Source organism: Antedon mediterranea, chromosome 7 (genome assembly GCF_964355755.1).
Source record: "Antedon mediterranea chromosome 7, ecAntMedi1.1, whole genome shotgun sequence".
Taxonomy (NCBI): Eukaryota; Metazoa; Echinodermata; class Crinoidea; order Comatulida; family Antedonidae; genus Antedon; species Antedon mediterranea.
The window spans coordinates 19,420,180-19,435,703 of NC_092676.1; the positions used below are offsets into that span (position 1 = coordinate 19,420,180).

The window sequence follows — 15,524 nt, forward strand, 5'->3', positions numbered from 1 at the left end:
TCAGGAGGTAACATTAAGAATATAGGCCAATTCAACGTATCAAACCCCTCACCCCGCTCCCCACCCCCTCTATCCTGTCGTCATAATTATTACGGTAGTTAGTTTACAACATGGTTTGTTGAATTTGCTTTACATGCAGTGCTTTCTTTTGATTTCTTTCGTGAATACGGTATGTCAGTGGATGACATTTCCATGGCTGACATCTATTAGGTTTACATGATGACCCATGACCTGCACATTATAGGAAAGGTTTTGTGTGGTGAATAATACTTGTAATGAAATAATTAAAGAAATTAAGAGAAACGAAATACTTGATAGTATACAGAGGTCGACAGAGATTTTCCCAAAAACATGAAAAAATAATAATAAAATCAGATTTTGATTAGACCATTTTGTACCGGAAGTTTTAATAAAGTTAATCACTTCCTCGGGAAAAAGAAAATAAAGTTTTCAATTACAAAAAGACCAAACAAACTGTTAAATTCAACCAAAAACTTATTTTCTGGCAAACAATTTGACTATTTTTTTGCTTTGAATTACAGTTTGTTCAGGTAAATAAATGTTTTCACTTGGTCAAAGTGAATAACTATTAGAACAATTTGAAACAATGTTTTCACAGGGACAATATCTTTAAAATGTTGGCCCATATTGAAGGTTTTGAAAAGCTTTTGTGACGTCACCAGTATATCGAGAATCAATAGCCATGATCTTTGTTTATTCAGGATAACTTTATTATTGTAAAAATGTTCGTGCATACAATTTAAGAACTTGGCTTGGTTTAAATTTTTCCAAGTAACAAAATGATGTAACAAAATGATGTGAATATTATCTGTTTCTGTCTTCAATGTTTTTAGAATAACATGAACTCATCCAAATGTAATAAACATTATTTCAATCAAATATGTCTCTTTAGTCTACCGCCTCACATTTCAGTGGATATTTATTACACCGTAGACGGTAACATTCAAAACTAACATATGTCTATTTATTTTACTGTTTCAGTAAAACTGTCGTCACTCTTACTTTAAAAGAATATTGATGAATCGATCGAATCTATTTCTCTTTAATCTTAAATCTTTTGAAACCAAAATAGATCGCCAAGTAATGTTTAAGTATTGCAAGATACGCATTAAAATCGACTAAAAGTGCGTTAAAGACTTTTATGTAGCTAGTAATACTTAGATTGGCACAATTGTACTGTCGTTAATCCGATGTTTTAAATGTCTTGGGAATTGTGAGTGGTATATAAAATAGCGGTTGTCGTTGAACCGAGCACTTACTTCACTTTCACCATACTTCTTCACAACTTTGAAGTAGTCGACCAAAACGTGGAAGATGAAAGTAGTATTGGCTCTTGTAGTTGTGTCCATAGCAATCTCATGGTAAGCGTTTCTTATTGTATTTCCATTATATTGTTTATTACTGTTATATAACATTAGACTCATTTATTAGTTTCAAGCAATGTTAGACCTATTTAAATTTGTTTAGGCGCATTGTAATTAATGGAGGCATTTAAAACGAACGCTATCTTGTCAACTTTAAAATCTTACGTTTACCAACAATGATATAGTATAGTACCGTATAGGCCTAAACTAAATGCAGTGATCTCTTTGAGGGTTTAGAGGCTCCGTTTGCGTTTTTCAGAAATATTCTTTGGTGATTCATTATTTAGGTTAAATTTATAACATCCAAATAAAAATATTAATAATAAATAATATAAGTTGATATTGTCACTGTAGTTAGTTCGGATTATTAACTTTTTTCCCATTTTTTTTAATAGGCCATTTTAATGTCACATAATAGTCGGATCGGAAAAAACATTATTTAAACTGTAATTTAAAGCAAATTGGCTGCCAGCCAATGCGTGTTTGGTTAAATTTAACCGGTTATTTGTCATTTTATAAGTGATATAAGTGAAAACATTGTTTTTCGGGAATTTTATCTACAGACAAAAACTTTAACTATGTTAAAACTACAAAATGACCTACTTAAAGTTTTTCATGTTTTAGGAGGACAGTATAATTATTTTATCAATAATATAATTATATACATATACACGTTTTCTCGGTTTTTGTTTTTAACCTCTGTTTCGATAGGCAGAAATTATTGCCAATAAATAATTATGTCATTACTGCATACCAGCTTACTAAATATTTAGTATACTTTCTGATATAGGCCCAAGATTAATTTTTTTTTAAATTAATTCATTACTGCATACAAGATTGATTTTACTTTGAGATAAGATTAATTTAATTATTCTGTCCGCTTTGTAGCATCGATGCATTGAGTTGCAGATGCGACGATGACTGGCAATGCAGAAAATCAATCTGGGACAGCCATTGCAAACCTGGCGCCCATTTTGTATCCGGAATGTGCGGATGTGAACTAACTTGCTCAAAGGTAATAATGTTTGTTACTCTTTTGTTAATTGTAAGATGTTGTCTTCATGTAGCTTAGACGATTGGTCTGTGCGTGCCTCCTCATTATTTTAAAATTCAATTCTGGATGGTTGGATGCCCTGTATTGTAATAAAAATAACATTTATCATAGCCTTCATTGAAACTATTACCAATGTATTCGGTGGAATCTTATAAAAAAAAGAGAAACATATATTCGGGATAACAAAATTATCAGTAAACTTTTAATAACGAATTGTCCGTGACACAGAGGACTGATACATATAATTTTACCATACACTTTCTCTCCTTTCGTATCATTGACAAACAATTGCTTTGAACCCGATAAGTCTCTCTTCTTACATGTTACGCATCATGGGTTCGACTAGGTACTTGAACCATTGTAAATGTTCTCATTAGCACATTTAGAAGGTAATTAACATTACTGTAATGTTGCCAAAAAGTTACGGGATCAATGATTTGACACAATTAGGCCTAACCCAAATGCTTGATCTACGCTCGTTTGCCTAATATTTGTTCAAATAAACTCATCATTAGGTTAATGGAACGAGCTAAAAGGCATTATAAAAATAATTAAACAACATTCCATTGTATACTTATTTACATGATTATGCTGACAGTCCTTTTCTGGATCAACAGTTTTGAGGTGACTATCCAGATCTCTAGATTTCGTCATTTTGAATTCCGGCAATAAACATCATTATTACCGAACACTTTTTTGTCGTCTGATTGTGTAAACCAATCAAATGTCACCAGGCTGTTGTTTTCACATATCATTTAACATGATCACTATTAAAATACTTAAAAAATGACTTCTTGAAATGACATCCTGAAAGTTGGTAAACTGTTGATGAATTAAGACAATCTTCTACTGTACTGCCCATCAACAAAATGTTTTGTTTTAATTGTCTTCTATGACTTGCTGGTGTTGATCATTTTGTTTAGGTAGATTATCATAAGCAAATTAACTCTAAATGAGGTTACGGTACATCATGTTTGTCCATAAGTACATTTACTATAATACACGTAATATTTAGAATATTTTCGTGCTTATTCGCCTTTAAAGTAAACCTCGTTACTGACAACATGGAAAGTCAGGAAATCGAGATACCAAAACAATTTAACTATAAAATCTACTTATATCACAAAATGTACACGACCTTAACTTTGTATTATTATTTACTAAAGTATTGTATAATGTTTTTTTATGCTATTGACATTTTCTAGAATTTATTAAAATGATTGGTCTTGAAATTTTCTTTCTTTTAGATCGAGGGTGAACAGTGTGGAGGATTATGGGACATTAATGGTAAATGCTCAGTTGGTTTGGAATGTGTGAACGAACCTCAACCCGAGACTCCAGAAAACATTTTCTTTATGGATGCTGGGGTTTGTCGAAGAATAGGTAATGTTACTTATGATGTTTATTAGCCTATTATTATTTTATTCTTTATACCATGATTGTATTGCGCAGTCGCTTTAACTAAGCAGTACCAAAATTACTCCGCTGTACAATGATAGCATCCGCAACAGCGTCAACAATTTCAAAAAGTGTGTGTGAAATACGCAGGTGAGGCGACATCTTGCTAGCAAAACCATCTTTGGATTGAATTAATTTCGATTTTTTTTTTTACTTTTCAAAATAGAAGACTTGAGTACAAACACACAAGGTATTAAAATAGTATTATTTTTTTTCCAAAATATTTTGTTCGGTATGCGCTTAAATAAATGGCAAAATTACTAATTTCGATAATATTTATGATAAAGATGACATAATTATGAATGTTTGAAAAAAATAATGTTACACCAATCTTACTTTTTTCGTTTCTTTCTTTTTATTCTCTTTTCTTTCTTTCCTTTTCTGTTCCTTCTGTAACTTTTGATTTCACTTTTCATCAGTTCGTTACGTCTTTATATTATTTGTTTTATTTTTGTACTTTTCTTTAATTTTTTTCTTTTTCCCTTCTATTATCTTGACTAATCTACTCTATTATACACTTTAAATTCTTTATTTTTTTTTCTTTTTTAACTTCTATTATCTTTACTATAATTTACTCTATTGCCTATTGCCCACTGCACAACGTTTTTTCAACTTCTTTTTGTCTTTTCTATTTTTGTTTTCATTTTTCCTTTCTTCTTTCTTTTCCTTTCTTCTTTCTTTTCCTTTTTCTACTCTATTGTCCATTGTCTTTTGTTCCTTAATCTTACTGTTCTTTTTCCCCTTTGCATATCTACTTTTTTGAAACGTTATTATTTCTCTTAACATTAGAAAAATTTGATTTAATTTATTTCTTGAGTATTGGTGTTTTAGGTATTTTGTTATTATATTAATTAATGTATATTATCTTACTAATACGATGGAAACGCTATTGATTCGATTGAAATGAAATCACAAATACTCAATTTGAGTGGAGAAAAATTAAGCATTTTGTGTATGCCTTTGGGTTCACACTTATTTTAAAAAAAAATATCGTTGATAATCAGTCGATAGCATTTTCATTTACTTATACTTATGTATCCTATTGTTTATAATTTATATATATTATTTTGTTCTGCATTATCTTAATAATCCACTAACACAATCATTAGTTTATTGGGGTTAATACTACAATATATATATAATTATATATCAGTGAAGAATTGAGGTAATCTTTTTTACTCCGATATTGTTTATTATGTATACACCTTTCCAGTTATAAGCTATAAAGAAGAATTCAATTACATTTTGGTTGCCTTCAACTTTTTAAAAACTTTTTTTGTTGTGTATAGTAGCATCAGATTTAATATGTACGATGTATATTTTTGTCTCCTGAATGATAGATATAAATTTGTTTCCTTCAATTTTTAGCGATTTTTTAAAATTAATGTGTTTTTTAAATTTGTATTTGACATTGTCATTAAATTTTTAAACACATAAACTTTGTTTGGGCTTTTTTTTTTATTATGATTATATTTACGCCAATTTTAGAAAAATTCTAATACATTAATTAATTTCCTGAACTTTGGCCATTTAAGAATTTACAAATTTATTTATTTTCTTCTAATAATATAAATCTACGCTTCATGTTATTCAGTTCATTTTTTAAACATCCATCGTTTTTGGTTATACTTTTTAGTTCGTTTATGACATTTATCAATTGCTGTTACAACATGTACTATTTAAATTACAAAGAGTTTTACTTAGATATGTATTGTCCCTTCGACTAATCCCAAAAAATTAAAAAATAAAAGATTTCGAAAAAAGATGGGTCATTTTGAAGTATCATAATAGTTATTAACTATCACCAAAAATTTGTCGAAAAAAAAATCATTTAACTAAAATACAGACGTTTTTTTGTTTAAAAAATAACTTTGACTTCTAGTCAAAGTTTTCCATCAAAACATATCCCATAATGAAATGCGCTTGTTTCGCTACTCTGTATGCATATTTCATAAAACTTCCTTGCGATCTGTGTGAAAATACCTTTTCAACTGTGACGAGTTGTAAATAATTCTAATTAGCATATGCATAATGCGTACTCGTGGTTTGAAATCTTTGTTTACTTTCGCTCGCGACGATTTTCCAGACGAAATGTTATCAAACTAATTTACCTGTTATTTAAGTAAACTTGTTGTTTTTGGCTCGAATTTTCGACTTTAAGTGAATAACTTTAATATTACTTTGATATGGCCAATTTAAATTTAGAGTATTTTGACCTTTATTTTTTTGTGTTTCAAGGGACAATACATCTTTAAATATTGCTTAGATACATAATCATGTAAATACATCAAACTTACTTTGAATGAATGTTTAAACTGTAATGTTATTTTTTCTTTATGCAAACAGCGGTAGCTTCATAAACAAGACAAACGATTATATGAAATGCATATGCAAAAAAATCTTCAAGTCTGGGAAGAAGTAACAATGAAACGACCAAGCAACTTAACTCAATCTCCGGCCTTACACCAAAAGGACGGAATTAAATCAACTTCAAGGCGGCAACCTTCTAATATTTATTATTATATATTCTATTTAATCTTATTTGAATTACACTGTGCATACTAAACGGGAGTGAGGCGCTTGGTGGACGGTTGCGCTCCATAGTAAAAGCTGAAATGTGTAGCAGTAAAGAAAAAAGAAAAAAAAGGAGGAAAAATTGAGGAAAAAAGTGGAGTCAGTTAGTTTCTTTGAAATAAACAAAGATGATAGGAAAAGATAACTCGATTTGTTATCGGGTCGAATTAATGATAATAAATATGAATAATATTTACTTATCTGATGTAAAAATTAATTTAAATATTATATATGTATGTAAGTAAGCTTAATCGTTATAGTTTATTATATGTTTAAGAAGAAAACAAGTTACATGTCTGTCTGTGTATATTGATTGTTGTAAATATAGTTTGTAATGGAGAATTGGCGGCACCATTAAATATTAGATGTTTACGTATATAATTGATTTAAATATAAATCTGAATAAAGAGAATAGATGTGTCTATTATTAAAGTTCATTGTTGCATTCAACGTTTGCTGTATTTTGTCACTCAATGTCTTTCATAAACATTGTTTCGTTCATATGCACATTTTAAAGAATGTAAATCTGAAAAATACTAGTAGGCATAGTAAAACAAATAGAAGTTGACCGTTATCATGAATCGAAACAAGAGAGTAGAGTAGTGTGAGATATAATGCAATTTGGTGAAATTGACTTCCGAGAAACAATTAAACATGTATTAGCAATATGTAGGCCCATCTCAAGTTGGAAAAGTATGATGCGGTAGGTAGGCCTACTATGAAGGCGTAGGCCTACTTGCCTCCTCTATTACGGATCTGAGTTTAAGTTTTTAACAGTACACAATCCTTTCATACCCGGCTACGTGTAGGACCTTGTTAGCATGTGCATCCCAATATTTCCAGTACATATATACATATATATTGATGTGAAAGGGATAAAATAGAATTACAAATTACAATTGTTCTTCTGGCTACGTGTGTTTGATTCTTCCAATTACATCTTTCCGACGAAGGAGTGTGGTATGATGATGGCACCCCAATTCTTCGCATTTTACTTTAATCATTTCAAACTTAAAATGCATGTTCCATCTGCTTTTAAGGCGACGGATATCCTCTTTAAATTCTTGCAGAACCTTTCTAGTAGTTTGAACTAATAATATTACTTAATCTATAACCGGTAAAGCATTACCTTATAAAATAACTGAAGTAAAGGACAAGCTTAAAATGTAAGTGATGATGTAATGATTATTATTACCATCAACTTGTCATAATTTGTTGTAATCATCGTATTTACTTAATAACAAGTTATTCCCTTTTTTACAGTACAAAATGTTCAAAAAGATATCTTTGTATAAATAAATATTTTATAAGTACATATTACTTTAATTTTAAAACCGCTTTTATGTTTAGAACAAAATTAAGAGCAGCAATATTTGAATAAAGGGAGAAGGAAGAAGTATTCGCGTATAAGGCTACCGATAGCCTTGCTCTGACCATGGAGTAAATTCTAAAAAGATGTAAAATTACTGTTTATACTTCGACTAAAAATATCTACAATTAATATGCTTAATGTAACTTTAAAATTGCTTCGATAAACGAAAAATGTGTGAAAAAGAAACGAAGCATTATATATGACTGTCACCAAAAATGTCGTTAGAAGTCTGTTTATTAGTCACAGTCAACTGCCATTATATAAACCTTGTTCCAAAAACATCTATATAATGATCGATTCTAGATCCATACTTATCATTACTGATACGAATTCCCTTGCATAGGCAAAGTATACGCATTAGTATATGTGACCTTTATGTTATATAATTACAGTCATTAGCTTTAGTAACGATTTTTTAAATCTTTTCGAAATCGTGGTTAGTATCTGGCTGTTGTTCAAAATTGTTCATCTGAATTTATGCATTGGATTCCTTATTTTTTATAATTTGTCATTGGATATATAAAAGAAATTACTCTATAACTTATGCGGATCATTACATCCACCTTTACTGTATGTTGAAAAGGTTATAGTATGCGAGTCGATGGACTTGTCCATAAAGTTTAGTTCCCACCAGGAGTCGATGCAACGCGCGCAAGCACGTAAGCGCAACGAAACCGAATTGGCCAATGACAAGCGACAATTTGGATAATCCATCTCTTGATTGGCCAAGTCACTTACTGTGACTTGTGTTGCGTCTTAGTGGTGTTGTGTCTTAGTTTTTCCCGGAAAGAGTGAACCCTGGCATTCCTTTTATTTATATTTTTGTCTTAAACTCAAGTGTACATATGAAACGCCAGGTGTCCCAAAATATTTATATTTTTACCAATATTGAGCACGAAAATCCATCTAGAAAATAGTGAAGTATTCTTGATATACTGTATAGTTAAACCCCTATTAAGGAGACACCATTGGGACACAACCAATTGTCCTCTTGGGTAGTATTTACACTAATCGCTTTTGGAATAGGTTACAAGTGTTCTAAACTTATATTGAAATGTGCAATATTGTGTTAAAATATACTGTATTTTTATAAAACCCAATAAAAAATATCAACATTGGTTCTAGCCATAAACTTTATTTTACTTCTAAAATAAATAGCACTTACGTAATACTAAATTTACGATTTCTGCTTAGTTAAATCAGCACACAGAGTACGAAAATAACTTTTTAAAATTGTACACTAAGCATTTGTTCGTTTAGTTTGTGCAACATACATGCGGTAATAGATTTAATTACACAGGTATTAAAAAGTTTATAAAATAATACTATATTATCTTTACTTTGGATTATGTCTATACTATAAGACTGGTTATTTTGTCCATGCATGATCATTTTTAATGATACTCTGGAGTCAGTATATACACTGTATACAGTATTGTAGAAACAAAACAGTAATAAAATAGGTAGTCTAAAACTAACATTTGGTTTCTACTAGGATGTAATGCAAATAATTTGACCAATCCCAAATGATGAGGTCTCTTATGCTTTCCATGGTCTAATTACCCAATTACATCCATGCTACTACGTCTGTAGAAAAGTCCAAAATGTTTTTTTGTTTTAATTATTATTCGATATTGCATAGCAAAGGTCATTGAGATGGCAAGCACAAAACAAATGATGTGACTTCCTTATTTGGAAAAGGTGTAGCATAATTCTCTGACAGTACATTATAATGTATGCACATAGACAATAATACGGTAGTCAATGACTATGTTTCAACCCACCAAGCAGATTAAAAGCCATTTAAGACATGTGTATTCGCAAAGACTGTCATTTCAATCATCGTCAACATTCTATTGACTATATTTCAATCCGCCATGCAGAATAAAAGCCATTAGGGCACAAAGATCTTTAGAACTGTACATTATAGTATATGTATGAATCCATAACAATACTTGTTGCAGTGCGAGTGACAGTATGTTCATTTGAGCACATACAAAATCTATCAAATTCTTCAATACGCATTGTTTCATATAGGTGCTACGTCTTCTGTGCTGGCCTCTGGTGCGTTCCAATGATCGGGCACTATCAATTTGATGTGCAGAGAGCAAATATCACAAGGAACAATAACATCATTTTTAATGTCCAATTCCTGTAGTATGTAACTTCCACCACATCGGCAAGGATAGTATGCTACATCTGAAAAGAAAATATTAACCCTTAAATAATACCACTGATTTGACATTTCATGATCATGTTTTGTCACATCACATGCTAACATAATCACTTATACTAGTATAGAGGGCTCACTCTATAATGACACGCTATCACACAATAAACTTAGCTATATCATCATGTCAATAGCACATAGAGAAGGCTGAATTGTAATTTTTGTACAAAAATGATTTTAAAAATATTAAACAGGCAAATTAAACAGATGAATACAAAAACAAAACAAAGTGAGAAAGAGAAAACGCTGTACAATACAATCAAAATATCATCAGATATGGGATAGGGCTATATTTTAAAAGTTTGTTATTGCATTCAACTTCAACATAGTTTGCTGTATTTTGTCAATCAATGTCTTTCATAAACACGCGGTTCCAATTAGCACTTACGCAATACTAAATTTACGATTTCTGCTTATGTACATAAACACACAGTGTACGCCAACAATAGATCCATAGCAAAGCTATACTAATTACTTAAAACAGGGAGTAGTTATTCAAATAACTGCTTAAAACATACCATCATCAAAGTCCATATCTTCAACTTCTACTTCTTCATTTACTGCTACTGATTGCTGCACATGTCTTTCTATACAGAAATAGATAATAATTGTTAATACATACTTACTAATGGTAAATTTACTATCCTATCATTTGCTTCAATCGCAGTTGAGAACATACTATGAGGTAATCTTTGACCCTTGATCTTTGACACACTTAATTTTAACTGCTTGTGAAACAAACCATTCTTGAGATATGGTAATTATTGTATTTTTTACAGCATTTACCAGGCCACAGAAAAGTGGTATATAATTGTAGTGTTAGTTAGAGCTGAGGACAGCTAGATATTACAGGTTGTAAGTACATAAGTGTACCATTAGATTCAGCATCATACTGTCTTCTTGTATCATCATCCCCTAAAATCTTCCATGCTGCTTCCAGTTTTAGGTATTCATTTAAGGCAGCTTCTCTTTCACTCTCTTCAACTTTGTCCGGATAGCACTAGAAAACAAAGATTTCATAATATTTTAATGTACACATCACAGAAATTTACTACATACACATAACCTATGTCACCACTTGTATTATTATAATTATTGGTAATAGCTTTGAATTAACCATCATCAAAATTATCATGCCTGACTGACCTTGCAAGAGGCCTACACGTTTTGTACTTAAGACTAGCTAGGCTAGCTAGCTAGGGCCAATTCTACTTTATTTTATTATTACTTCCTACTAGCTAGGCATCGGCCTACTAACTATCTACAACATTTACTCCTGCATTTTTTTAAAGTAATAAGTAATGATTCAGTCCGACATTTGGTCTATAAAATTATAATTATTCTAGGCAAAAACATGTTTTGTAGGCCATATTCAGTTAGGCCTACAACTCTTGTTTCGGGGATTTTCACGGGGAAATATCCACTTTCGACGTGATGACACGCTAACAAATAGCCTACTAACTAGGCCTAGCTAGAGGCTAGTAGTAGGCTAGGGAGTCTTGGGAAGCTCAATTGTTTATTATGAATATTAGCTCTTTCTAATTTAAATATAATGCAAATTGTACCTTTAGCAATGCCTTTCGGTAAGATTTTTTCAATTCTTCTTTAGACGCAGAAACATCACTGCCAATTATTTTATACAAATCAGCATGACTTTCTACTGCATCAGCCATCACAGCTACTCCATCCACCAAAAAACAACAACAATAGGTTTTGTTTTGTATAAAAATAGCGCCACCAACAACAAAATACTTTGCAAAATGTTTATGACGATTTTATTCATCTACATTATTTTAATTTATTTACAATATATTTTTCATTGATTACCAAAGTAAGCAAGCTTAAAAATCCTTTTTCTTAAAATGCAATACACAAGTAAGTAAGGTTGTCATAATACACAAGCAAGGATCAAGTATTTGTAAGTGACTATCTGTATATTATAGTAATGGATAATAAATTTTATAGAAAATGGAGATGTTTAAAACAATAGCAAAGCAACTTTTATTAACCAAACTTACATGGGGAAATAAATAAAGAAACAGACATGAGGAGTTTACATTTAATTTGAGATTGATTGGGTAAATCATACAATACACCGTGCAATGTCCTGATGTACAGTCTATTGTCTGCTACCGGCAGCAGGCACCACGTGTGAGCGTTGATGTGTTGACAAACTCGAACAAACTTGAAAAGGGTAGGCAAAATGCATGTTGTTTTTCATAGGCCTATTCAGAATTGTTGATATTATCATCAATCTCACATCCAAACTCACTTGCAGCTGAAAAGAATGATTTAAGTACACAATCTTCTCTTGACGTGTTTTCTAATTTCTTCAATTCATTTATAATTTTCTCGATTTCAATAGCAGCTTCGCCAAGATTATTCTCATGCATATCAATTGCTGTTTTGACGATTGTGTACACGTCAAGCCCAATTGCCATCACACCAACTGCTATTCCAGCTGCTCTGAATGCTGTAATACCGATAGTCTTAACTGCTGCTCCGCCGATGTCATCTAATAGATGTAAAGTCTTTTTTCCCACTAAAAAAAGTTCAAGATTATAGGTGTTAGGTATTAATAATAATAGTTTATCACATAGCACATAAGCAGTACAGATTCTAAATGCGCTGTACATGAATTGAAGTAAAACATAAAATAGAAAAATTGCTTTTTATTTGATTGTAGAGTTATATTTAATAATAACTAGTTCTCAAATGGTGTTCTGGAGTGTATGTGTTTCGGACAACCCTTCATCGTCCCCTATCTCTATCGAACATTACCTAAACAAGGCTGCCAATATTTCAGTCTACAGTAATATCATTTTTTTAAATTATTTTTTATTATAACCAGGCAAAAGCATTACATTTCTATTAAATTGTAGACATTTTAAGACACCTTTACAATTTTTAAATTTTAGAGGGTGAAAAATCTAGATATTTTTATTTATGATTCTTTTTGGAGAATTCTAAACATTAATATTAATCTTATATGATGCTCATCTTGGAAAACTGTTTTGGTTGTGCATGCATGCATTTCATTTATCATTATTCATTATATTGTCTGCCTGGCAGCGCATTTTTTCAATGCATAAGAATAAAAGCCGTGTTCCGCAGGCAAAAATTAACCGATAATTACCGAAAGAGTAAAAACAGGGTTTAACCGATTCCACTCGGAGAAAATTAGCCGATAATAATAATCTCATTAAAATCTGATGATACTTATCGGATAAATGCGGTAATGTTTAATTGTTTACCTAATAAGACAAATTGTTGTGTTGTAAGTGGCCACTGTGTTGTTCGGTAATAACTGATCATGCGCAAGTTATTTTTTTAAATTAACAGATAACCCTTAGGCCTACATTTTTTTTGGGCTGTCGAAACGCGGCCATACCTGTTATTGCCGAGGATTGCAGTATGCCAGTGATGACCGAGCCGGTATTAGTCACTATCTTCATAACAGGAACAGACTTTCCACATATAACTTGAATAACTAGAAGGATAGATGTAAACATTAATGCCTACCATTCACATGGTAAGAAATCTTCAATAAACACGATTTCAACAAACTCAAAATACAACAAAATAAGCCTACAGTGTAGTCACTAGCAAACGTTTGTTCGGCAAACTCCAAATTTTATTTGGAGAAGATTGGGCCTACTGGGGGGCCTGTGTAGACAGCCTCCAGTAACCTTCTTTAAACAAAAATGTGATAGAGTAACCAAGCTTTACGAAATAAACAAAAAGCATATAAAATTACCTTTACATACACCTTTAACTAATCCAATGACTATCATTGTTTTTCTTGCGATACCTGTTTTAAAAAAAAGATCAAACACTAAAAGCACACTATTACATAGTACAAGTGATGTATCTGTCAATTATAAATTGATTTCTTCTATTATGAAGTAAATCCTAATTCAATAATTATCATTCCTTCCTTTAGCTTTCGCAGTAAATTGCAATCGTAAAATAATAATTAGGCCTAACTTCAATAAATTCATAAAAAAGCTTCAATAAATAATTGGTATCAAGTTGATAATAAATTCCTTTATGGTATTTACTTACGTATAGCAACTTGTATTGCGTTTTTGACTTTGTTAAACACGACCACAATTTTATCAAATTTCTGTGCAGTTTTCATATGGGCTTTAATAGCGTCGTGGTATTTCTTTTGAAGTGTTTCCAAGTTTTCGAATATGTTGCCATCCTGTATCAGTTCATTAGCTGTTTGAGCTGATTTGCTTTGTAATATTTCATCTGCAATTGAGGCACCACCAGCCACAACTCCGCCTGTAGCTCCGACAGCCATTCCGCCTATAACAGCAACTGCAATAGGTGTAGCAAATCCAGCGGTGAGGAAGCTTAGTCCAATTGCACCTATACTCACAACTGTTCCAACTATCGACACTGACGCACCGGTTAGCTTAGCAATTCCAGACCGTTTTTTACGAGTTTTTATCTGTTCAACAACTGTCTTTAGATCTTGTATTAATATTGTTCGACTTTTGTCCCATTTAATAACTTCATCTTCAAATTCCCTTTTAGCATCCTGCATTTTGCTGAAAGACTCTACGGTTTCTATCGCATGAGATTCTGTTTCTTCTTTACAGTTATACTCATCACTGAACAAGGTGTTTGCAATCACTGGTATGGCAGGAATGGCAGTCTTGATGCCTTCAAAGATCATTCTACAAAATAAAATGTTGGCACTATAAAAGTTTATTAATATTCAAACGACAAATAGGCTCAGCAATATGTTGTGAGGAGTATGATTTACCCTTCCGAAATTATTCCTTCCTTGCAAAAGATGGTAATATATAAATAAATAAATAAATGGTAACTGCACATAAGCTAATTATCTTTTAAATGGGCTGATAAAACAAGCAATGATGATAATCTAGCATTTGTGCCTTTAAAGATGTATTGTCGCTCAAAAACATGAAGAATGAAGGTTAATTAAATCAGATTTTAAATAGGCGGGTTGTTTTGTAGTTTTAATAAAGTTAATCACTTCAGTAGAAAACAAGGCCAACAGCCACTAAGTCGCGTGCTACAATGCATAGTGATACCGGACCGACAGACAGACCGACCGACCGACAGACAGACCGACAGACAGACAGACCGACCGACCGACATAGTGAACTATACTGACCGAAATTACTAAACATGTTTAAAAATGTTGAAATGTTTAAAAACATTTATATTTTTTTAATTTACACGTGCGTAGCCTGTCACTTTTGACGTGCTCGTATAACGTGATTTCGAGTTGAAAAGTAAGTCAAGAAAACAGAAATCGGGCAAAAAGAGTGCGCAATAACATTTAACGTGTAGTGCGCGCGCAAAAATATGCGCACTCATGGCAATTTTGTAAACGCTTAAAATTGCCTGAAACGTACTCTTATTTAATTTCATCGAAAATAAATTTTGAAAATTTTAAGCGCGCGTACGCAT

The 15,524-nt window shown here is 31.6% G+C and overlaps 3 protein-coding genes across 5 annotated transcripts; 1 reads left to right on the forward strand and 2 right to left on the reverse strand.

The window, feature by feature from the left end:
* Nucleotides 1-1,241: 1,241 nt before the first annotated feature.
* LOC140055198 (venom protein 302-like) lies at nt 1,242-6,921 on the forward strand. Of its 3 annotated transcripts, none has more exons than XM_072100451.1 (5): nt 1,242-1,382; nt 2,274-2,400; nt 3,687-3,822; nt 4,064-4,087; nt 6,244-6,921. In XM_072100451.1, exons 1-5 carry the CDS (start codon nt 1,336-1,338, stop codon nt 6,255-6,257), a joined length of 348 nt encoding a protein of 115 aa, XP_071956552.1. In that variant the 5' UTR covers nt 1,242-1,335; the 3' UTR covers nt 6,258-6,921. The 3 variants fall into 3 exon arrangements, with proteins under 3 accessions (XP_071956552.1, XP_071956553.1, XP_071956554.1); XM_072100452.1 differs by having other exon boundaries at nt 4,067-4,087; XM_072100453.1 differs by lacking the exon at nt 4,064-4,087.
* Nucleotides 6,922-8,966: 2,045 nt separating this feature from the next.
* LOC140054636 (dnaJ homolog subfamily C member 24-like) lies at nt 8,967-11,759 on the reverse strand. Its single transcript, XM_072099704.1, has 4 exons — nt 11,639-11,759; nt 10,947-11,073; nt 10,592-10,660; nt 8,967-10,042 (listed from the first exon to the last, which is right to left on the reverse strand). Exons 1-4 carry the CDS (start codon nt 11,744-11,746, stop codon nt 9,873-9,875), a joined length of 474 nt encoding a protein of 157 aa, XP_071955805.1. The 5' UTR covers nt 11,747-11,759; the 3' UTR covers nt 8,967-9,872.
* Nucleotides 11,760-12,298: 539 nt separating this feature from the next.
* LOC140055471 (uncharacterized) lies at nt 12,299-14,905 on the reverse strand. Its single transcript, XM_072100811.1, has 4 exons — nt 14,139-14,905; nt 13,831-13,884; nt 13,465-13,563; nt 12,299-12,615 (listed from the first exon to the last, which is right to left on the reverse strand). The coding sequence occupies exons 1-4, from the start codon at nt 14,758-14,760 to the stop codon at nt 12,299-12,301; spliced, it is 1,092 nt and encodes a 363-aa protein (XP_071956912.1). The 5' UTR covers nt 14,761-14,905.
* Between the last annotated feature and the right edge of the window lie 619 nt (nt 14,906-15,524).

Excerpts from the sequence above, each read along its gene's own strand:
- LOC140055198 (XM_072100451.1), top strand. The coding sequence starts at position 1,336 with ATGAAAGTAGTATTGGCTCTTGTAGTTGTGTCCATAGCAATCTCATG. Across the intron at positions 2,401-3,686 it reads GTGAACTAACTTGCTCAAAG|ATCGAGGGTGAACAGTGTGG; the intron begins GTAATAATGTTT and ends TCTTTCTTTTAG. Across the intron at positions 3,823-4,063 it reads TGGGGTTTGTCGAAGAATAG|AAGACTTGAGTACAAACACA; the intron begins GTAATGTTACTT and ends TTTTCAAAATAG.
- LOC140054636 (XM_072099704.1), bottom strand. The coding sequence starts at position 11,746 with ATGGCTGATGCAGTAGAAAGTCATGCTGATTTGTATAAAATAATTGGC. Across the intron at positions 11,074-11,638 it reads ACCGAAAGGCATTGCTAAAG|TGCTATCCGGACAAAGTTGA; the intron begins GTACAATTTGCA and ends TTTGTTTTCTAG. Across the intron at positions 10,043-10,591 it reads AGATATGGACTTTGATGATG|ATGTAGCATACTATCCTTGC; the intron begins GTATGTTTTAAG and ends TTTTCTTTTCAG.
- LOC140055471 (XM_072100811.1), bottom strand. The coding sequence starts at position 14,760 with ATGATCTTTGAAGGCATCAAGACTGCCATTCCTGCCATACCAGTGATT. Across the intron at positions 13,885-14,138 it reads CGCAATACAAGTTGCTATAC|GTATCGCAAGAAAAACAATG; the intron begins GTAAGTAAATAC and ends TTTTTAAAACAG. Across the intron at positions 13,564-13,830 it reads AGTTAAAGGTGTATGTAAAG|TTATTCAAGTTATATGTGGA; the intron begins GTAATTTTATAT and ends CTATCCTTCTAG.